General features: G+C 46.3%; 2 protein-coding genes across 2 annotated transcripts; one reads left to right on the top strand and one right to left on the bottom strand.

Annotated features, from left to right (window-relative positions):
• Positions 1-993: 993 nt before the first annotated feature.
• On the top strand, positions 994-3,949 carry LOC127343027 (cytochrome P450 CYP72A616). Its single transcript, XM_051369104.2, has 5 exons — positions 994-1,407; positions 1,718-1,938; positions 2,052-2,296; positions 2,697-3,075; positions 3,379-3,949. Exons 1-5 carry the CDS (start codon positions 1,101-1,103, stop codon positions 3,802-3,804), a joined length of 1,578 nt encoding a protein of 525 aa, XP_051225064.1. The 5' UTR covers positions 994-1,100; the 3' UTR covers positions 3,805-3,949.
• Positions 3,950-4,359: 410 nt separating this feature from the next.
• On the bottom strand, positions 4,360-7,245 carry LOC127343025 (cytochrome P450 CYP72A616). Its single transcript, XM_051369102.2, has 5 exons — positions 6,872-7,245; positions 6,280-6,500; positions 5,697-5,944; positions 5,034-5,418; positions 4,360-4,930 (listed from the first exon to the last, which is right to left on the bottom strand). The coding sequence occupies exons 1-5, from the start codon at positions 7,188-7,190 to the stop codon at positions 4,505-4,507; spliced, it is 1,599 nt and encodes a 532-aa protein (XP_051225062.1). The 5' UTR covers positions 7,191-7,245; the 3' UTR covers positions 4,360-4,504.
• Positions 7,246-23,211: the final 15,966 nt, after the last annotated feature.

Raw genomic sequence — 23,211 nt, 5'->3', positions numbered from 1 at the left:
AAAATCGGAGGTCATCCCTAGGAACTTAGCGAGCTCACCAAGTAGGCATGCGACGCCGGAAAAGCATTGGCGACAATCCTCTCTTGCTTGATGAAGAGCATGGTCTTAGCAATGGTGACAGGCGACATCCTCACATGCGCATTGGCGGCCGCCTGCATCTGATAGGCAAGCGTGGCGGCGGCCACCCAGGTGGATTCGCCGGCTGCCTCTTGCCTTTCCTTCACCTTGAAATTTGCGCGCTGCCCCCCCTGCTTGGCAGCCTGGATGGACTTCTCCTCCCGAGAGAGCAGCTTTTTCGGCAACTTCCCCTTCTTATCGTCGCCGGCAAAGGCGGCGCGCTTTGAGCCCGCCATGGGGGCGGTATCATCGATGTCAGGCGCGACGGGGACGGTCTCATCTATGGAAGGTTCCTCGGCATGCAAGACAACCATTGTCGCGAGGGCCTTCATGCTAGGTAGGGTTTTTGCCTCCGTCTGAATACGATGGCTTCCGTGCCACTGGTGGGCAGGCCATGTAGAAAGCATCCACACCCATGGATTTTGACCCTAAATTTAGACTGTGTTTGTATTCCCGCGGACAAGCTGGTTATTTCGCGTAGGACCGGTTGGTTGGGTGCTGTATCGACTCTAAATGAAAAGCAGTAGTCTCCAAGATTTTTTTTTTTGCGAAAAACAATACGCACATAGATGCTCACATATACGCGCATACACTCACCCCTATAAATGCACGCACGCACACCCTATCCCTATGAGCACCTCTAAGAGACTGCGTCGAAGAAATTTCATTCGACGGGTCTTGAGATTGATAAAATCACCACAAACACCTTGCTGTTGATGGGAACAATCGCTTCTGACTGAAAAATATTCTGCATTTAAGGAGACCAAAGTATGAAACGTGGGGTTTGAATTCTGGTGCCCTCCTAACCACCACCACAGGTTGGTTCTCGGCAGTCCCCAAGCTGCATACATGGCGAGCTACCTGTCCTATATTTAACTCCACGCACATGGGGATTGAATACGCGATTCGATCGTACAACTCCTACAAATATGAGCGCATGAGCACCTGAGCCAGCCTCTGCTTTCCTTTAGTTCACAGCTCCGATGGCGACCCGAGCTCTCCAGATGCTGGGGGAGGCCTCTCCGTGGAGCCTAGCAGGCGCGGCGGCGGCCATGGCGCTGCTGTGGCTGGCCGCCTGGATTGCGGAGTGGGCATGGTGGACCCCGCGGCGGCTGCGGCGGGCCCTTCAGGCTCAAGGCCTCAGGGGCACCCAGTACCGCCTATTCACCGGCGACGTGCCGGAGAACGCCCGGCTCAACAGAGAGGCCCGGTCCAAGCCCCTGCCGCTCGGCTCCCACGACATCATCCAGCGCGTGCAGCCCATGTTCAGCAACGTTATTAAAGAGAACGGTGAGAAATTCAGAAATTCTTGCTTTCCTTCTCATTTTTTGTGACGTCCCAACCGGTAGTGTTGGCATTTTGAACTTGGTATGACTGAAGTTTGGACTAATCGCAAATTACGAGTATGCATTAGGTTGGAGAAACCTGGGTCGCAGTCTTGCACACTTACAGTTCTGAGCTTTTCAAACGCTCTGAATTCTTTTCTCAGCAATACAATCTGAGCTACTGATACATAGCATGATGTACTAGACAGGAGTAACTAAGGAACTGTAAGGTGCACTTCGTTTGCCATGTAACAAAGATCACTTTACAAATGCAGGAAAATTTTCATTCACTTGGTTTGGCCCAACACCAAGGGTGATGATTCCTGACCCGGAGTTAGTGAGAGAAGTTCTGTCCAACAAGTTTGGGCACTATGGCAAACAAAAGAGCAGCCGTCTTGGGAAGCTGCTTGCCAACGGGCTTGCAAATCATCAAGGCGAGAAATGGGCAAAGCACCGGCGAATCTTGAATCCTGCTTTTCACAACGAAAAGATAAAGGTACTACTCGATGGAATTCTATAGTACTAGTTGCTTTCACTATTTTTCTCTTTGAAATCATCATGCCTAATCAACGATAATGCACTGTCTGGATGATGCTTCATTAATCACAGAGGATGCTGCCTGTGTTCGCTACCTGTTGCGAAGAAATGATTACTAGATGGGATAATTCAATGTCCACACAAGGATCATCTGAGATTGACATCTGGCCCGAGTTCCAGAATCTTACCGGAGATGTCATCTCGAGAACAGCATTTGGTAGCAATTATCAAGAGGGGATGAAAATATTCCAGCTGCAAGGGGAGCTAGCTGAACGCCTAATAATGGCTTTTCAGACTATTTTTATCCCAGGCTATTGGTACGTTCTTCTCTTCTTGCACCAAAAAGAAGAAAAAAGTCTATCAACTTGCACATTCGAGTGATTGCCAAGCACACATGTTTTTCTCATAAGAGTAGTTGTAACCTTCATATCACAAACTCATAGCACTCACAATTCATTTTTCTTCCCAAATGGAGCAGTACAGTGCATACAAGATCTGTGGTGTTTGACGAAAATTATGTAGTTTAGGCACATGCACTTTAACTCGTAGAGGTGCTGAAATGGAATCGGAAAATAAGATGGTAGACCTAATTTTCTTAAATGCAAGAACTTTGTTGAAGAAAATAGCAGACTAATGTAAAGAAAAACTTTTACCTTTTGAATGTTAAACTTAAAAAATAACAGAAAATACTGTTGTGACATATCAGAGTATTTGCAGGTTCCTACCTACAAAAAATAACAAAAGGATGAGAGCAATTGACTGTGAGATCCGCACAATTCTGCGAGGGATTATTGGAAAAAAAGACAAAGCTATTAAAAATGGTGAAGCCATCAGTGATGACTTGCTAGGATTGCTGTTGGAGTCAAATATGCGGGAATCCAATGGGAAAGCAGATCTAGGAATGAGTACTGAAGAAATAATCCAGGAATGCAAGCTATTTTACTTCGCAGGTATGGAGACAACATCAGTCTTGCTCACATGGACACTAATTCTGCTCAGCATGCACCCAGAGTGGCAAGAGAAGGCAAGAGATGAAGTGTTGTACCATTTTGGAAGAACCACACCTGATTTCGAGCACTTGAGTCGCCTAAAGATTGTAAGTTTGAAATATATATTCTGTCATTTCCTACTTCACAGATTGCAGTGGGTAATATAACAGCACAAGCAATACCCCCTTCATCAATATGACAATATAAGTACCAAGAATATAACATATAAGATTTCCGTAGTATTAAAATTGTACCACATATTTGCATATACATTTGATTGAAAACAAATTCTCACAAATCTCTGACCGTGTCATTAAAAAGACTTTATTCAGAGCAAAACAGGAAGACATTGTGATTTAAGTTCAGAAGGATTGGAGAAGGGATCTTTATCTTGTGTGTTTTATTTGCAGGTAACAATGATTCTATATGAGGTTCTTAGATTGTACCCGCCAATAACCATTCTAACGAGAAGAACATACAAAGCAATGGAGCTCGGTGGTATCAAATATCCAGCAGGCGTGAACCTTATGTTGCCTATTCTCTTTATCCACCATGATCCCAATTTATGGGGAAAAGACGCGAGCGAATTCAACCCAGAGAGGTTTGCTGATGGCATCTCGAATGCAGCGAAGCATCCGGGTTCTTTCTTCCCATTTGGAGGGGGTCCTCGGATTTGCATCGGCCAGAACTTTGCTTTGCTGGAAGCCAAGATGGCTCTCAGCACCATCCTGCAGAACTTCTCTCTCGAGCTCTCGCCGTCCTATACTCACGCACCATATACTGTGATAACCCTCCACCCTCAGCATGGTGCTCAAATTAGGATGAAGAAGATATGACCATGCTTCTAGCCGGGTAGTGAATTTGCTCATATTTTGTGTGTAGTTTAAAGTTGAAGCCTGAGCTGAATAAACATAGCTAAATGTTGTATTGTTGTGTGTTTTTCAAAGTTATGAATAAATTGAAATAGTACATCCAGTTTAACTGCTCCAGAGTCTGCAACTGTCATCCAAAGAAACTCCTTTCATAAGGCTGCAGAAAATATGACACTGAAAACTCTCCCAAACATATAGGTTCTGCATCCACACAAAACGTTTGCGTAATAACCGTGCTCAACTTAAGGGGTTGCACACAAGGGTCACGGCAGGTATTTTCTTCGTCGTGTCAAACACAATCACCAACTCTATAAGTAAGATGGGTGTAGCTACTCCCAAAACACAAAACTGAACCTTGCTCATTTGGACAATAAATCGTGGTAAGGATGAACTGGGACTGGCAAGAGTTGGTACGAAAGGAAGTTTTTCAGCACCTGGGAAAAAAAGGGACAAGGTTTTGATAGATTGAGCCGTCTGAAGATTGTAAGGCCACTCCCCAATGTTTGGCTCTTAGCACGGTAACCAAGTATCAATACATCGGCTCTGATTTCTATATATTGCCTGAAAATGGCATTTATGCTTTAGCATCAGATGTTCAGAAACATTTTTCTCCAGGAAACTTTGGATGTGCACAAATACATAATATTTTAGGACGACGGTCGATTCAGAGACGGCGCAGCCTAAGGGGGACATCATGCTGCGGGTGCAGTGTGAGGACGGTACAGGGCGCGTGCACGTAGGACGGCGAGAGCTCGAACGTGAAGCGCTGAAGGATCATGCTGATGGCCACCTTGGCCTCAAGCAGCGCGAAGTTCTGACCGATGCAGTTCCTCGGCCCCCAGCTGAAGGGGAAGAAGGCCCCTGGGTCGCTGCACGCCTTGGTCACGCCCTCTGCAAACCTCACCGGGTTGAACTCGTCGGAGTCATCCCCCCATATGGCAGGGTCACGGTGGATGGACATGATGTTCAGCGCAAGCATCACGCCCGGAGGGTAGGTGACGCCTCCCAGCTCTATCTCCTTGTATGTCCGGCGGTTAATGAGCACCACGGGCGGGTACAGACGCAGGACCTCGTTAAATACCATGGCAACCTGTCACAAATCAGCAGAAGATCAATGACAGAATCCGACCCAAAGAACTTTGCAATGGTCTAACTCGTTTTATATAGGCAAGCTGGTAAAGCTAAGTACTCACAATTTTGAGGCGGTTAATGCCATTTAAATCTGGTTTGTTTTGCCCAAAGACCTGCAGAACCTCCTCCCTGGCACGATCCTGCCACTCCGGGTGCATGCTTAGCACCACAATCGTCCATGTAAGCAGCACGGCGGTAGTCTCCATTCCTGCAAAGTAAAACAACTTGCATTCACCAATTACATCTTCCATGGTCATCCCCTTGCTAGATTTGCCATCGGCGTCGCTGTAATCTGTATTTGCCTCCAGTAGCAAGCCAAGTAGATCATCATTGTGAATCACTCCATTTTTCATAGACTGCTGTCTCTTCTCTATTATGCCCCTTAGCATCTGTTCTATCTCTGTATTTATAGCCTTCATCCTTCTGTTGTTTTTTGTTGGCAATAGCCTGAAAAGCAAAAACTATATTGTTGTTAGACTTCTTCTTAACTAATGAGATGAGGCAAAGCTTTGACTCCATTTCGGAAAAAAAATTGCTAGCTAGCTCTCGGGATAAAAATGGATAGTTTTAGAGAAGGAAATGGACACAAATCGAAAAGTGGTTTGTTCAGCAAAGTAAGTGGACATAACCAATGATACAGATAAGAAGCATTCTAGAGTACAGAATTCCATATGTGTGGGAATTATGTATTTGGGCAGAAAAAATAAAGAAGATGGGGATCGTACGAGAAGCCTGGGATGTAATTAGTCCGGAAAGATTGAATAAGGCGTTCTGCTTGCTCTGTTTGAAGGAGGAAAATCCGACTTCCCTCTTGGCTGGTAACGCCGAATGCAGCTCTTGAAATGACATCCCCTGATAAACTCTGGAGCTCTGACCAAATATCAAGCTCTATTTCTCCAACAGAAAGACTGGCTGAATTCTCCCATCTGCTAATTAGGTCGCTGCAGGAGGCAGAGAATGATGGCAACATCCGCTAAAATCAATTCCAAGAGAATGGTCAGAAGGTCAACAAATGTGCTCTGCAACTTTTTTTAGACATAGAGAGCAACATCAGCTGTAATCATTTCCAAGATAATGGTCAGAGGCTCAACAAATTAGCTCCATCCTAGTATAACTTTGAGTTAAAGTATAGAGCATGTAGTAACAAGGCAAACTTCCTCTTTTTAGTTTGAGCTTTGCATAAAAGGCTAGACTAAGATTATCATTCTAGACGAGGTAGGGACAGATAGACAAAATTAACAGCTCATACTCGGAATGAAAAATACACTACGCATTTGTTGCATTGGCAAACATAAATTTTACTAATACCTTTAGCTTTTCTGCATGAAAGGCTGGATTCATAATCCTTCTATGTTTGGCCCATTGTTCACCGTCAAGGGTTGCGAGCCCGCCAACAAGTAACCGCGCAAGGCGGACTAGCTTTGTTTTCTCGAAATGCCCAAATTTATTCGATAGAACTTCTCGAACCAACTCCGGGTCGCCGATTGTTATTCTTGGGTATGGCCCAAACCATGTGAATGAAACCTTACCTGCATTTCAGTTAACAGATGAGAAGAGTTCACCTGGAAGGATTTCAAAACCAGAAGGAGCATGCAAGCTAGCAGTCTATGCCATGTACTCTAATCATCCTACAAGGATTATTGGCAATTCAGTCATGGTAGTACGAAATAAGATGATTCTTTTCTGACAGTAACATGAAAGATAGTACTTGTAATCAGAAGGAGAATGCAAACTAGCAGTCTGCCATTTACTCTGATCATCCTACAAGGATTATTGGCAATTCAGTCATGGTAGTACGAAATAAGATGGTTCCTTTCTGACGGTAACATGAAAGATAGATAGTCCTTGTACTGTACTTGGAATCTACACAAAGCAGATGGCATCTGGCACAGGTGCATACCGTGGTCCTTCATGACACGGTGGAGGAGAGGCGCGACGCGCGGGAAAATGTCGTGTGCCCGATCCATGGGCACGGGCCTGGACCAGGCCTCCCCCTTGAGCCGCTGCTCCTCCTTGAGATCGCCTTTGAGGAATCGGTACTGGGTGCCCCTGAGGCCCTGGGCCCTCAGAACCCGGTCCATGCGCCTTGGGCTCCACCAGGCCCACTCAAGCATCTGCACTACGAACCACATCATGGCGATGGCGGCGGCGCTGGCCAGTAGAGTCGACGGCGAAACATCGCGGAGTACCGCGGTGCCGGCGCCGGTGCCACCTCCCATTGCTTCTTCCTCTGGCTCTCTCAATCGCTCAAAGGAAAGTTTCCTTGGTGGCAGACAGCAAGTGCAGGTTTTATATATGCTGCCAACCAATATTTTGTCTTCTACTAGCCGTATTGGCCAAAGTTATTTTATTTCTAGGGAAGCGCACACAAAGGATCTAAAAACTACATTAAATTTGAACGTGGGAATGTGGGATTACATCTTACATGAGAACACCCAAAGTAAAGAAATGGTGTATCTAATTCTCGGTCGACGGCAGTCATGAGCAGGAGCATATAAATTCAGGAGCAGAAAAACCATATTCCGATTTTTTTGAACAATTTGAAGAACTTCTTATGGAGTCCAGTTGTTCCTATTGGTGGTGGTTTGGATACATCTGATGAGTCGTTCATAATTGTGGCAGAGATTTTTTTTCTTCCTTTTGACAATGTACATTCTCAATGTCTAGATATGTTTTTGACATTATGTTGGTGCAGATAGATACGAGATGTAGAACCGACGCGCTCCTCATGTCGCCCGCAGCGGGCGACTCGGGGGGAAGACACAAGCACTGCCGTCGGCCCCCCTAGGTAGCCTTCTCTTCTCTGCCGCTGCCGCTGGCCTTCCAGCGGTGGCGGCGCCCCTCACCACCGAAGGTGGCTGGGGGAGAGCCATGGTGGACGCGCTTAAGGCCCGGAATCCGCTCCTGCCTACTCCGCCACGCGCGGAGGCCGGGCGGCGGGGTTGATCTACGGGCGCTGGGGAGTGGCGACGGAGGGCTTGGTGGCATGGTGTGCGGCGGCGATGCCCCTGTCGTGCTGCTGCGGGCGTTGGTCCGGCCAAGGCCTGATCTGGGCCTAGATGGGTCCGACCTGGATCCGTTTGGGCTTGGAGGCTCGCCGGCGCTGGAAGCCGGGGCGGTGGCCCCGGGGACGCGGTGGTGACGGGTGGTGCTGACCTAGCTTGTCCTCTGCGTGGAGGTCGCGTGGAGGCCGCGGACCGTGGGCTTCACACCCAGATCTGTCGGTGTTCGGGCTGGCTGCGGAGGGCCACCGTGTATGGCTGGCTGGGGCGCGGCCCTATCGGCGGGGACCTTGATGGCGGCGCATGGCCTCGGCACGGTGATGGCATGACGTACGACGAGGCGGTGGTGTGCCATGCCGAGGGCGGAGGGAGGGGTGGGGGCGTACTGCAAGGGGAAACCCTAGGTCCCCTTCTCCTCGCCTATCGGTGGCCGGAGGGCTGGCTCTCGGCTGCGGCGGTGCCCAGCCGTGTGCGGTGTCTCCGGACTATGCGATCTGCTTGGTGTCTCCGGCGGCAACCATGGCCAACCTGGGATGGTCGCCGGCGTGGGGGGGCCGACCTGAATAAATGCATCGGTCCTAGGGTCTCTCTTGGGCGAAGATAAACACCTGCCTAAGGCCTGCCCTTCGTGATCTGGCCGGAGTGTTGAGTTCCGGAAGGCGCCACCGCCAAATGTAATAGTGCCTCTATTGCATGGATTTTGCTGGATCGGTGGTATTCGGTCGTGTTCACCCATGCTTTTATTCCGACCGTTTGGTTCTGTAGGGTGCTGCGCGAAGCTCTTTTCTGTGTTGACACCAAGTGACAGCTGATCCATGGTGAAGTCAGAAGAAGAGAATATCATACAGGCCCGATTGGAGGACTAGCTAATGGAGGTTCAAGTCTTTGCGTTATTGAGGGGCTTGCTTGGTGTTCTGAACTTCGCAACAGTGGTATGAAAGTGGGGGCGACATCACATGTGAAGTTCGGAGTCTTACCTTTCAGAATGAAAACCCAATGTTTGGCCTTAACTAGTTGTGTCTGGCAATGTCCTTGTTGAAGGCATTGTTTTGAGAGCGAAGACTATCTTCAGGGTGAAAACCTAAGATCTTTGATCGGGCAACGGCGGTGCTGGTGCACTGTTACTGATGAGGACATCCCATCTGTTGATACAACCGTTGTACCTACAACCACACAAATACAAGGACCAATCACTCAATCGCGTACCAAACAATTTAACTATCAGGTACTTTCGTTTCTTGGAACTATTCCTCACATACATGAGAATATGATGCTGCCTAAATCAGATGTATTTGTTACTCTTAGGAATGATGGATCTAGCATGGATGAGAAGAACAAGCATTGGAGCATGATCACACATGGAGGAGATGGCAGCAAACATATGAGGATTGAAGAGGACGCTACAAGTGGAGATTTCGGAACTTTGAGGCCACCATAATAAGAGATGAAGACATGAACGAAATATAGAGCTTCCCACTTCGTAATTTCATCCATATAGTTACATGGTGTTGTGTCACCTTTAGTTTTTGGACCAGGTCCATGTTATTTTTGCAGGAATTAAGTCAGCCATTTTTTAGAGTCCATATTGAAGGGGAAAGGCCTTATAGGGTTTGGTTCGGCCACCATACGCATGGCTGGCCAAAATCCCACATTTTCCTCCTTTAAATACCTCCATAACCGTCATGTTTAGACTCGGATTTTGATTAGATTAAAAGTTAACCATTGTTGTAACTCTCGTGTGCTTCTTTTGAGGCCAACACCCAGAACAAGACCGACTATTCAGAATCTCACCTTGTTCAATAAAGTTTTCATCTTTCATCTGTAATATTCTGATTGCAATATTAGTTCTTACTTGTTCTCGATTTCAGGTAGGAATTAAGATCCTCGTTGGTCAGGCTGATCGTGTATCCGCAAGATCAGTAACTCCTGGAGATTGTCCTAGCGATTGCATTAGCGTACGAGCTTTGCACGTGTAGTCGTATCGTCAAACACGAACTCCACCAACAAATCGACGTTATCCTCATCTCATCGAAAGATCGGACACCTTTGCCCTATCAGTTACCTTCTTGGATGCGTCGCTTTTGAAGAGTCTGAATTTCAGGTGTTGTCCTGGTGGTGGATGTTATACTGTTGCTACGGCTGGGATACTGTAGTGGGACTTTTATTTCTTAGTTTCTTTTTCTCTTTTTGTTGTGTGCATCTGTAATGTTATTAGGGCATTGCGTTGTTGCATAGGCTGGATGTATTTGATATCTTTTGATATTAATATATTTTCTTTATCGAAAAAAGATACGAGATATAGTTGGTATCTCCTGTATATAAAGATATTTCTTTATCAAAAAAATATCTACATGCCTGTAAAAAATGATGCACTAGCAGCCAACGACTAGCGGTGCCGTCGTCGCCCATAGTGTTGTGTTACTATGGCAAACGGTCTCTAAGGTGAAACTATAGGTAAACCCCAGAATGTCGACAGTGGAAAATTAAGCCGGTAATTCCACGATCCAGAGAGCTGTGCTAAACCAATCCTTCTCGACATATTTTTTTTATAAAGAACATTTCATTACCTAAAAGTATAAGTATTACATTCAACCACTGCATAATAAATATGCACACAATCGTTTATAGTTCGGCGGATGAAGCAAGAAAAAACAAGGTTCGACAACAAAAGACACTAACGAGGGCCAACGGCCTAAGGCGAAGAATGGCCTATTCGAAGACTATACTGCCACCCATGTGGGAAATGCACTTTGGCTCATAGGAGCATATGCTCCCATTATGTGAATTCATATTTTAAAGTGTCAAAAAATTCTAAACTAAATTTTTACATGTACATCTAGATATTTTATGTTGGTACACAAGTTTTTTAAAAAAAACTAAAAACAATTGTGGCTCCTGTTAAAAAGATAAGTTTTGATGCTATAACACGACTACGTACAGGATATTTTTTTGTCTTTTTTGTACACGCCATACAAAATATTGTTTCTCCACGAAAATTTGTGCACTAACATAGAATGTCAAGATGTACACCAACAAATTTATATCAGAATTTTTTAACATTTTTAAAATTGTTTTTTAATTATTTTGTATAATGAGAGCATTTGCTCCTATGAGCCAAATTGCCACCTCCCACCCATGTGGGATAATAAACTCAATAGTGAAAGATTAAGCCGGCAATTCCACGATCCAGAGAGAGCTGTGCTAAACTAATCCTTCTCGACAATTTTTTCCCGATAAAGAACGCTTTATTACGTAAAAGTATAAGCATTATGCACAGCCTCTGCATAACAAAGATGCACACAACCGTTTATAGTTCGACGGACGAAGCAAGAAAAAACAAGGTTCGACAACAAAAGACACTAACGAGATCCAACGGCCTAAGTCGAAGAATGACATATTCGAATACTATGCTGTCACCTATGTTGAGAAATAAACTCCTTAACACTATCCTCCTCCGACCGTATAGACACATTTATAAATAGGTCTTTATTCTCCACCCACAAAAGCGAGGACTATGAACGGAGTAGAGAAGTACACGGATAGATAACTTGCATAAAAAAATATTTTTTATCATCCTCGAGTCCTCGACATAGCAGCCGGAGAAAATAACTCTTCCATAAAAAATCGCGTGCTCCGCTTTCCTTTGCATATGACGCGGAAGTCATGATCCATTCCTGTTGCTGATAGCAGCATTGCACTAGCAGCTGCCGACTAGCGAGGTGGAGTAGCATGTCGCTCTCGGCGAGGCCTCCAGAAGCAGCCGAGACTTGCACGTCGCCATCGCCGCTCGCCGTCGGATCAGCCCCATTGGTATTCATTACGCTTGAATTGGACAAACGATTGGCGTACGTATGTATGCATGCGTTTCTTAAGAGCAAATGGTTTTGTTATAATCCCGCTGCATGTTTGTACATGTGATCTACTCTCGCGTGTTATACATGCTCTCACATTCTCTTAGGCCATACAAGTAATTATTTTGCACTATGAACATGGCATAAGATCAATACAAATTTGCAGCGGGGGAAACCTACCGTTTAGCTTCAAAAAACATGGCACAAAATAGGAGGTATCAATGCCACACGGGGAACTCCAAATTCCACCGTAGCGAGTGGTTTCTTCATAATATCCATATAATTCCTACACCCTAAAACAATAAATTGTGTATTTTTGTAACTATTAATATAGGTTAGGCCTAATAAATAAAATGAAAGTTGCTAAGTATCAAGAATTTTAATAAAATAAACTTCGGAACAATTTGTCCAAATATGTCATGTATTCTTTATAGTGGGCCCGAGTCTTCACTATGTACGGTATAGGTGTCAGACTATCCGGTAGGGTAGGAGCCAAATAGTACAGCGTCTGTAGAGAGAGGGGCAGAAGGCTCTCGGGTCTTCAAGACATTTTACTCTAGACATCTAGACAGTCAACGCGGTTGCATTTTAGGCTCCAAAGTGTCATACTCACTAGTGGAGAGGAGGTCTTTCGTCTCAAGCCCGCCCATGGGAGCAAATGTCCCCGTTCTAAACCAAACCGGGACTAAAGGGGAGCATTGGTCCCGGTTCGTTTCGTGCTGGGCAACCCCACCCGCTGGCCCGTGTCCGTTAGCGGCCTATGGTCCCGGTTTGTAGTACAAACCGGGACTAAAGGGTCGGTGGCAGGGCGCGGCATGCCGTGTCAGGCCTCGGAACCCTTTAGTCCCGGTTTGTACTACAAATCGGGACCATAGGCCCACCCTTTGGACCCGGTTTGCATTACAAACCGGGACAAAGTCTCCATCTGCCTATATAACCTTGCCCCTGCCCAAGTGTGAGCCACACTCAGCCATTTTTTCACTTTCTTATCACAAGAGGGGTGTATTGATTTGCTCTCTTCACATGCACAAGAGGTGTTCGATGAAATGCTTAAGAGGTTTTGCCACTTGAGTTCACACAAATCAAGTCACACTTAATTTGTTTTTTCTTCTCCATCGAGGTTAACAACTTTATCCTTTCATCTGTAATTGATAAAATGCATGCGCATATACACATCATGATGTTCTGTAATGGTTTTTGATAAGCTTAATTATATCATGCAGATGAATCAGCAATGGATGTACATTGACCGACGCTTTGACGAGTTCACTTCGGGCCTGAGTAATTTTATGGTCGTGGCAGAGGCAAACAAACATGGTGGCTTCATGTATTGTCCATGTGTTAACTGTAAGAATATCGTAAATTACGCTCAATCGAGTACCATTCACGGCCACCTTCTGCGGGACGGTTTCATGCCCAGTTACTATTGTTGGACCAAGCACGGAGAAAGAGGGGTTATGATGGAAGACAATGAAGAAGAGGAAGAGGATGATGACGGTTATCCCAATTTCCCTGAATACGATGACACTGCAGAATGCAATGAAGACAATGAAGCATAAGATCAAGAGGCACCAGATGAGCCTACTGATGATGATCTTGGTTGGGTCATTGCTGATGCAAGGAGAGAATGTGAAACTGAAAAGGAAAGGTTGGCCTTTGACCATATGATATAAGATCACAACAAATTTTTATACCCAACTTGCGAAGATAACCATAAAAAGCTAGGCAGCACACTGGAATGTTGCAATGGAAGTCAGAGAACGGTGTCACTGACTCAGGATTTGAAAAGTTGCTGACAATAATTAAGAGGAAGCTTCCAAGGGGTAACGAATTGCCCGCCAGTACGTACGAAGCGAAGAAGGTTGTCTGTCCTCTAGGATTAGATGTGCAAAAGATACATGCATGCATTAATGATTGCATCCTCTACCGCGATGAGTACGAGAATATGGATGCATGTGCGGTGTGCACTGCATTGCGGTATAAGATCAGACGAGGTGATCCTGGTGATGTTGAGGGCGAGCGCCCCAGGAAGAGGGTTCCTGCCAAGGTTATGTGGTATGATCCTATAATACCACGGCTGAAACGCTTGTTCAGAAATAAAGAGCACGCTATGTTGTTGCGATGGCACAAAGAAGACCGTAAGAAAGACGTGATGTTGAGGCACCCTGCTGATGGGTCACAATGGAGAAAAATCGATAGAGAGTTCCCGTACTTTGCACAGGATGCAAGAAACTTAAGGTTTGGTCTAAGTACAGATGGCATGAATCCTTTTGGAGAGCAGAGCTGCAGCCATAGCACCTGGCCTGTGACTCTTTGTATCTATAACCTTCCTCCTTGGTTGTGCATGAAGCAGAAGTTCATTATGATGCCAGTGCTCATACAAGGCCCGAAGCAACCCGGGAACGACATTGATGTGTACCTGAAGCCATTAGTCGAAGAACTTCTACAACTGTGGTCCATAGCATGTGTACCTGTGTGGGACGAGCACAAGCAGGAGGAATTTGACCTACGAGCGCTGCTTTTCGTAACCATCAATGACTGGCCTGCTCTTGGTAACATTTCAGGACAGTCAAACAAGGGATACAATGCATGCACGCACTGTTTACATGAGCTCGAAGGTGATTATTTGGATAAATGTAAGAAGGTCGTGTACCTGGGGCATCGTCGATTTCTTAGGCATAACCATCCCGTAAGAAAGAAAGGCAAGCATTACAACGGTGAGGCTGATCACCGGAAGAAGCCTCCCCATCGTGATGGTGTTGATATATTTGGTATGGTCAAGGATCTACATGTAATATTTGGAAAGGGTCCTGGTGGACGGTCTGTTCCGAATGACGCTGCTGGACAGGCGCCCATGTGGAAGAAGAAATCTATATTTTGGGATTTACCCTATTGGCAAATCTTTGCGTGAACCAAGGTCATGGCACATTTCAACATAGTACCTCCAGAGGGGGATGCCGATGAAAAGGCAAAGATGGAGAAGGCAGTCCGTGACTTTGCCGAGAAGAAGATGGCCGAACTATTCAAGAACCACAAGAAAAGATTGCGCGTCCTTATCAAGAAAGACAAGACTCCGGACAGTGAGAAGGTAAAAAATCACTGGAACGAATTCGTGAAGTACAACACGGAGTCATAAGAATTTAAGAAAAGGTCGGCAACAAATAAGGCAAATGTTGCGTTGAAGAAATATCACCAAGTTATGGGTCCAGGTGGATACAGGGCTAACCGTCCTAAGTGGCAGGCAGCTGAGGCGGAACTCACCAGGAAAGGGATCAGATTAGGGTCACACGGTTGGACCGAACGGTTGAAGGAGTGGTTCTACGGGATTGGGGGAAAGTTGGATCCAGAAACAGGGAAATGTATCTATAAGAAAGCTCATCTAAAGCACCCCATTGAAGCCCTGGAACAAGCACATAAGGACGTGGAGGAGGGGAGGTTCCAGCCCGAAAGAGAGAATGATGAGCTGACACGAGCCCTTGGGAACAAAGAACACGACGGACAAACACGGGGCACAGAAGGCTCCGTTCCGTGGAAGTATGGCTTTCCTGCCGAAAGGAACAGATTTCCTGATAAAAGCCATGAGAGGAGAAAGGCAAGGGAAACAGACTGCATAGCGTCCTTAGAGGATTCTATGAGCACCATGAAAGACCAATTAACCATAGTAACCCAAGTACTTACATCCCAGATGGCTCAGGGGCAGGCTGTAGATCCTGCATTGCTCGATGCTATTGTCCCGCTGCAATCTCAACACCGGAAAAGCAGCGTGGCTTCCACTCAGCAGGATAATGATGATGATGACCAGGTGGTCGAGCCTCCTCGCTACCCCCCCCCCCCCCCCCCCCCCCGTGGATGATCTCACTGAGATCCGTTGAAAGAGCAAAGTCTAAACCCCATGTTTTGTGTGTTTGATGACAACACTTGAATAATCTCATCGTGTGAAAAGAGTGTCTTTGATAGATTTGCAAGAGCACGGTGACCTCGCTGGACACGTCAAGATCGGAGGACTGAAGCGTAGCTTATAGGTTTTCTGGTTTTGTGTGTGTATCGCGAGGTGACATGGTTGGAGAGGAAAAGAGGAGAAATCAGTTTTTGTCAGGCCGGTACTACCGGTACCAGTAGCGGTAGTACCGCTACCCCTACTGGTACCGCCCCACGGTACCGCTCTGGTGTTTTGCGCTGGAATTGACCCACAGAACAAGTTACGGTACCTTTACGGTACCTTGAGTGGTAGTACCGCTTGAGAGCGGTAGTACCGCCTAAGGTACCGCTTAAGTACCGTAATGGAAGTTACGGCCGTACCGCTCTGGTACCGCTTCGGTATCGCTTGGGATCCAGTAAGCTCTGGAGACCATTGCGGTACCTTGAGCGGTACCGCGAGCGGTAGTACCGCTATGTGTCCACGTGAATAAGTTCTGTGGGATTTCGAATCCGGAGCGGTAGTACCGCTTACCAAAGCGGTAGTACCGTGTAAGGCCCAGGGTAGGACCCCTAATAGTTTTCTTGTTCTTTTTGTTTTATGCATCATCATGTCATCATGCATCATCTCACCCATGTTTTCACAAATAAAATTATTTTATAAACCCTATCTATTTTGTTTTCCCCTCTCATATAGGTTATATAATAAAACCCCTCACATATCCTTTCTTTTAAACAAAACCCTAACTCCAAAACTATCAAATAAAATAATTTTTTTTTCAAATGTTGTCCCTTCAAAAATATTTCTCCAAACCTCTCCCATCTCCCTCATTTCTTTCATGAAGTTCGGAATAGGAAAAGAGAAGAAGGAAGTAAAGATGATAATTTTACCCACGGGTATGGGTATCCGCGGGTACCATACCCGCATGGGAAGGGTATGGGTACTTACATAGGCATCCCCAATGGGCCTGTCGAAGATGGTACCCGGGGTTTACTGAAGGCCCACGACTCGAAGAATAAGAAGAACCGGAAGCCCAAGTTATTATTAAGGAAAGCTAGAGTTGTATTAGGAAGCACTACTTGTAATCTTGCGGGATGGGTTGGAAACCCTCCCGGACTCTGTAACTTGTGTATTATGAATCCCTCGATTCCACCTCCTATATAAGGGGGAGTCGAGGGACAAAGAGAGCATCGATTCATTGTTTCACGCAACCCTAGTTTTCACATCGTCGAGCACTTTTCGGCTGAAACCTTCGAGATCTACTTGCCCTCTACTTCCTACTAAAACCCTAGTCTACAACTTGTAGGCATTGATAAGTTAATCCCTTGTCAATTGGAGCCGTCTGTGGGAATTAGAGGTGTCAAGGATCTGATCTCGATGGCACGTTCAAGATCGTCGACTTCGTCAACTGCAAGCAACGCGATGGACAGAGGTAAATAGATCGAAACTGGTCTAGTTAATTTTGTTCCTCACCCGCCCTCCCGTTTGGATGCATATGCCTATCTGGAGGAGCCCATGGAGATGACGTTCGGAAAGTTCCACTTCCGCGTCGAGAAAGAAGGAGTGTATCATCTCGAAATTCCGATCTCGTCGGGATTATCAGCGGTCGATCCCGATTTTTCGAGTTCCACATCATCGATCGAGTCAGGCGACGAGGAGATTTCGTCGCCACGCTTCATCAGCACCATGGCAAGTGAAAAACTCACCAAGATCTTCAGCGACATGTCTTTTGAGTCACCTGCGGACTCCGATATAAGCGATGACTCGAGCAACGTCGACAGCTTCAACTTCATCGACAGATCCACTATTGTTGGAGAGGTCTTCACCAATCTCTATGATGGTGTCACCAAACCCAACAAGGTTTAGTATCCAAAATACCATCAGATTTATGCCATCGGAGATCCGAGTCGCCCACAGAAAGAGACATCAGAGAACTTCGACGAGGCAGGAAATCCATATGTCGACCCTGCAGATCTCACGAGAGGTCTAGGAACAAAATATATCGGACCGGGAACACGAGAGATGGTGCGATTTCCACAGGCAGTATGGATTCGAGTTGCAAGAGTTATTGATGGTACAGAGCCAATGACCGTAACGGCGACACCTGAGGAGTTACAAGCATATCAATATAGGCTTGCACGTACTAGGCGGGAGCTTGAGAAGCAGAAAATCGAATTGGATAGGAGGCAGGAAGCAGCTTCTGCGTCAAGCAGGCGAAGAGCTAACTTGAGTCAACAATCTGGTACTTCGGGAGATAGTCACAGAGCAGCTCGAAATAGAGCGAGATCTCGGCTGCAAAATATACCTGAGCCAGATAGGGAGAATCTGGTTCAAAACCTCGACATGTCCTTTATGTCAATAGACACGAGAGGGAACATTATCCCTAAGACACCAGAAGCTGGATACATGGCGACGCAAGCGTTCATCCTCGCATCCAAGCCACCTCCCGGAGATCGAAGAGAAGCATTGTACAATATGGCTATGGCAGGAGTTGGAGCCATGGGAACGGCGTTTATAAATTCGCCTCCCGAAGGATCAACAAGGCAAAATAGTCCACGACCTACTGCAGCAGTAGCACCAGGTCCCGAGAGAACAAGTGGAGCAAGAGACACAGCAGCACAGGCACGGGTGGACAGAGCACGACAAAATAGAAGGGAACATCGGCATTCCCCAGAGATAGATGACGAGGATATGTTTGGGCTGCCGTGCTTTACAAGGAGGGTCCGGAAAACTCGAGTTCCTTCAGGGTTTAAATTACCCGATAATTTCAAAAAATTCGACGGCCTGCAAGATCCAGAGGATTGGCTAGTCGATTATCTCGAGACGGTAAAGCTGATAGGAGGAACCAGAGCAATAGCAATGCAGAGCATCCAAGTACATCTAAGTGGAGCCGCGCGATCTTGTATAAAGAAGCTTCCTCCGGGTTCCATCGACAGCTGGGACAGTTTCGAGGATGTGTTTGTCAAGAACTTCCGATCCACCTGCAAAAAACCCGCATCACTAGAAGAGTTGAGATCGTGTCGACAAAAGCATGATGAATCAATGAGAAAGTACATCCAAAGGTGGAACATCATTAAAAACTCGGCAGAGAACATATCTGATGAGAGAGCGATAGATGCGTTCGTAGCAGGAATCCGACGAGGAGATTTTGTCGAAGACTTAGGGAGAACCAACCCAATGACAATATCAACATTAATGGAGATAGCAAACAGATGGGAAGATGGAGAAGATGCTGTTCACAATAAGCGGCACAGGTCGCCTGAAGAGGACCGCAGTCAAAATTTCCAAAATAGACGACGATTTCCTCGGCAGTTCTCGTGTTATGCCGCTCCTGGGCCAAATATCGGCTGGTTTCCGAGGAAATAATGGAGGAGGCAATAAAGATGAATATCAAAGGAGAAGCGAGCAGCGAGGCGACAATAGAGATGACTCCCGAAATAACATGCAAAATAGTGGGCCAAGGTTCCAGAGACCTTTCGTGTCTCCCGAGGATATGATGAATGGGCCGTATCAGATGCATTTTTATCTCGACAGCAATGGGAAGAGACAGTCAGGACATCTGCAGAAGGACTGTCGAAATTTTCAAGCAATGTTGAGGTTTGCGGGGCAAGCCAATGCTCAAGCAACAAATAGAAATCCCCAAGGGCCCAGGAGCGAGATCCACTTGCCACCTCCTCCCGCAATTACGGATGAAAATCGGCACCAGCTCGGAATAGCGGTAGCGCCACACCCACCTCCATATGTCGATCCCAATTCCAACGGTGCGGTGTCGATGATTCAGAAGGCTAGGCCATCCAAGTGAGCTCAGAAAGTAATCTCGCGACAAGTGTTCATGGCAGAGAAGATGCCTCCACCAACGATTGAGTACTTAAATTGGTCGGGACAGGACATTGGCTTCACAATAGCGGATCACCCGCAGCAAGTTCCTTGACCAGGACAGTCAACACTTATCTTACCAGCAGTAATCGCAGGTTTTGACGTATCTCGAGTATTCATAGATGACAGCAGCAGTCTAAACCTTATGTACGCAGATACATTAAGGAAGATGAACATATCCCTAGCAAATTTAAAACCAACTGACACACGTTTCCATGGCATCACGCCAGAGAAGCCGAGTCATCCGTTGGGGAAGATCAATCTCGACGTTCAGTTTGGGACCCGAGAAAATTACAGAATAGAGAGGCTGGAGTTTGAAGTCGTGGATTTCCCGTTGCAATATCACGCCTTATTGGGACGACCATCGTATGCTAGGTTTATGGCGGTACCACACTACACATACCTGTTGTGGAGATTACCTGGACCCAAAGGACCAATTACAGTCAAAGGAAGTTTTGCATTAGCCGATAAATGTGACAAAGATTTTCATCGACTGTCAGAAACTTTCGGGATGCAAGCAGAATACATGGCGTCAAGACTCACGACTGATTATGATGTGCTGCCAGATGTAGAGAGGCCTCTCAGGGAACCAACCTTTAACACTACGAAAGATTCCAAGGAGGTGCAGATTCACCCGACGGATCCGAATAAAACGACGTCATCGCGACAGACATGGACCTCGCATAGGAAAGCGTGCTCGTCGAGTTCCTCCGTGAGCACTGGAAAATCTTCGCATGGTGTCTAGCTGACATGCCAGGAGTACCCAGGGAACTTGCCGAGCACCACCTAAACTTGGATCCAATAGCGAGACCAATTAAACAACCTTTGCGGCGTTTTTCGGAACCAAACCGCAAAGCTATGCTGTCAGAGATTGATCGACTCAGAAAAGCTGGTTTTATTAAAGAGCTGCATACAGAGACCACTTGGGTAGCTAACCCAGTGCTGGTCCCAAAGAAAAACACGAAAGTCCTTCGCATGTGTGTCGACTTTACGTGTCTCAATAAACACTGTCCAAAGGATCACTTTCCCCTCCCAAGGATCGACCAAATCATCGACTCCACGGCAGGATGTGAACGTCTTTCCTTCCTGGACGCAAATTCTGGTTATAACCAGATCAGGCTAAAAGAAGAACATGAGGTCAAGACAGCGTTCATTACACCTTACAGCGTGTTTTGCTACAAAACAATGCCTTTTGGTCTGAAAAATGCGGGAGCAACATATCAGCGGATGATGCAGAAGTGCCTGGCAACACAGATTGGAAAAAACGTACAAGTGTACATTGACGATGTCGTCATAACATCAAAAAAGGGGACAACGTTGATCGAGGACTTAAAGGAAACTTTCGACAACCTTGACAAGTTCTGCCTCAAGCTGAACCAGACGAAGTGTTCCTTCGGCGTCCCTGCGGGAGAACTTCTCGGGTTCCTAGTCTCAGCAAGAGGGGTCGAGGCTAATCCAGAAAAAATTCAAGCTATCGTAACAATGAGGAAGCCAACAAAGTTGAAAGAAATACAACAGTTAACTGGGCGAGTCGCAGCTTTAAGCAGATTCGTCGCCAGGCTGGGAGAAAAGGCGTTACTGTTCTATGCTTTAATCAAGCAAGGAGAGAAGTTCTAGTGGAACGAAGAGGCAGATAGAGCTTTCGAGGACCTCAAGCGCACAATTTCGACACCACCAATCTTGGTGGCGCCTAAGGAGAAGGAACCCATCTTGTTATACATTGCAGCCACACCTCAGGTGGTCAGCACAGCGCTTGTAGTCGAAAGAGAGGAAGAAGGATAACTCCATGGAGTACAGAGGCTGGTATATTTCATCAGTGGAGTTTTATCGCCTTCAAAACAGCGGTATCCGCAGTACCAGAAGCTAGCATATGGAGTGTTTACGACCGCAAGAAAATTGCGGCACTATTTTTCAGCACATCCGATAATAGTGGTCAACGAGGCGCATTTATCCAACATACTAAACAATCCAGAGGCCACGTGTCGTGTCTCCCTTTGGGGAATAGCAATTTCTCCTCGGGACATCACATATGAAAAAACAAAAGCAATAAAGTCGCAAATTCTACCAGATTTCATCGCAGAGTGGATGGAGCTACAAAATACAAGACCCCCGGATTTATCGAGAACCTGGACTATGAACTTCGACGGGTCCAAGAGATTAGAGGGAGCTGTAGCAGGCGTGATACTAATATCACCTGAAGGCGACAAATTAAAGTATGTCTTACGGATGACATTTCCAAACGCGTCTAACAACGAGGCAAAATACGAAGCTCTCATACATGGGATGAAGATGGCGAAGGCTTGTGGTGCAACTCGACTAAAAATATTTGGCGACTCACAATTGGTGGCTCAGCAAGTCATGAACCAATGTGATGCAGTCAATGATAGTATGGTAGCATACAAAGAAGTGTACAACGACCTAGAGAAGTTGTTTGACGGATGCGAAGTAAATCACATCAGCAGGCTGAGTAATGATGAAGCCGATGTTCTTGCAAACATTCGGTCGCAGTGTCTCGCAATTCCACCAGGCGTGTTCTGGGAAGAGATAGCCGAGAGATCTACAAAGCCGAAGAAAGCACAGAAGAAGTAGAAGGATGAGAAACCCCCGGGGGCTCCAAAAGAAGCACTAGAAGAAGAAGAGGAACAGGACCTAGTAATGATGGTGCAAATTCCATGGATGCAAGCGTACATATCATACATCCTAAGGAAAGAAATACCCGACGATCCAGTTGAAGCAAGGCGAGTTATTAGACGATCTAAAGCCTTTACTGTGGTCAAAGGGGAGTTGTACAAGCGAAGTATTTCAGGTGTGTTACAAAGGTGCATCACACCCGGAGAAGGAAGGATAATTCTGAAGGACGTACATGCAGGAATATGTGGTCATCACACAAGCAGTCGAGCTATCGCGGCCAAGGTTTTCAGAGCAGGATTTTATTGGTGGACAGCAATCGAGGATGTGAAGGAGATAGTGCAAACTTGCGACGCGTGCCAGAGATTTGCCGCAAAACCTCATTCTCCGGCAGCAGAGTTGATGCCAATACCATTGTCTTGGCCCTTTGCTCAGTGGGGTCTCGATATGGTGGGAAAGTTACACAAGGCCTCGCCAGGAGGATACGAGTATATGCTCGTCACTGTCGACAAATTCACCAAGTTGATAGAAGCAAAGCCGATAAATTTACCAGACGGAGCATCGGCAATCAAGTTCGTTAAAAGCATTGTCTTCCGGTTTGGAGGTTTGGAATACCTCATAGCATCGTCACGGACAATGGCAGTAATTTCACATCCAAGCAGTTCAAGGCATACTGTGCAGAGGTAGGCATCAAACTGCACTTCGCGTCAGTTGCGCACCCGCAGACCAATGGTCAATTCGAGAAAGCCAATGGTATCATCTGCAATGGTATCAAGAAACGCTTGCTAGGACCATTGGAAAAAGCTCGACATACTTGGCCAGAGGAGTTGCCGAGTGTGTTATGGAGTATTCGAACAACACCAAATACAGCGATACAGGAGACTCCATTTTTTCTGGTTCATGGAGCTGAGGCAGTATTGCCGATAGAAATAGAGCATGATTCTCCAAAAGTCACTGAATATGATGA

The sequence above is a fragment of the Lolium perenne genome, chromosome 3, assembly GCF_019359855.2.
Source record: "Lolium perenne isolate Kyuss_39 chromosome 3, Kyuss_2.0, whole genome shotgun sequence".
NCBI lineage: Eukaryota > Viridiplantae > Streptophyta > Magnoliopsida > Poales > Poaceae > Lolium > Lolium perenne.
The sequence above is the reverse complement of the archived record's forward strand: the minus strand, read 5'-3'. Positions and strand labels throughout refer to the sequence as shown.

Bases quoted from the DNA above. Each gene is read 5' to 3' on its own strand.
- LOC127343027 (XM_051369104.2), top strand. From the start codon at position 1,101: ATGGCGACCCGAGCTCTCCAGATGCTGGGGGAGGCCTCTCCGTGGAGC. The intron at 1,408-1,717 runs GTGAGAAATTCA...TTACAAATGCAG, and splicing joins CAACGTTATTAAAGAGAACG to GAAAATTTTCATTCACTTGG. The intron at 1,939-2,051 runs GTACTACTCGAT...CATTAATCACAG, and splicing joins TTCACAACGAAAAGATAAAG to AGGATGCTGCCTGTGTTCGC.
- LOC127343025 (XM_051369102.2), bottom strand. From the start codon at position 7,190: ATGGGAGGTGGCACCGGCGCCGGCACCGCGGTACTCCGCGATGTTTCG. The intron at 6,501-6,871 runs GTATGCACCTGT...ACTGAAATGCAG, and splicing joins CCGTGTCATGAAGGACCACG to GTAAGGTTTCATTCACATGG. The intron at 5,945-6,279 runs GTATTAGTAAAA...AATTGATTTTAG, and splicing joins TTCATGCAGAAAAGCTAAAG to CGGATGTTGCCATCATTCTC.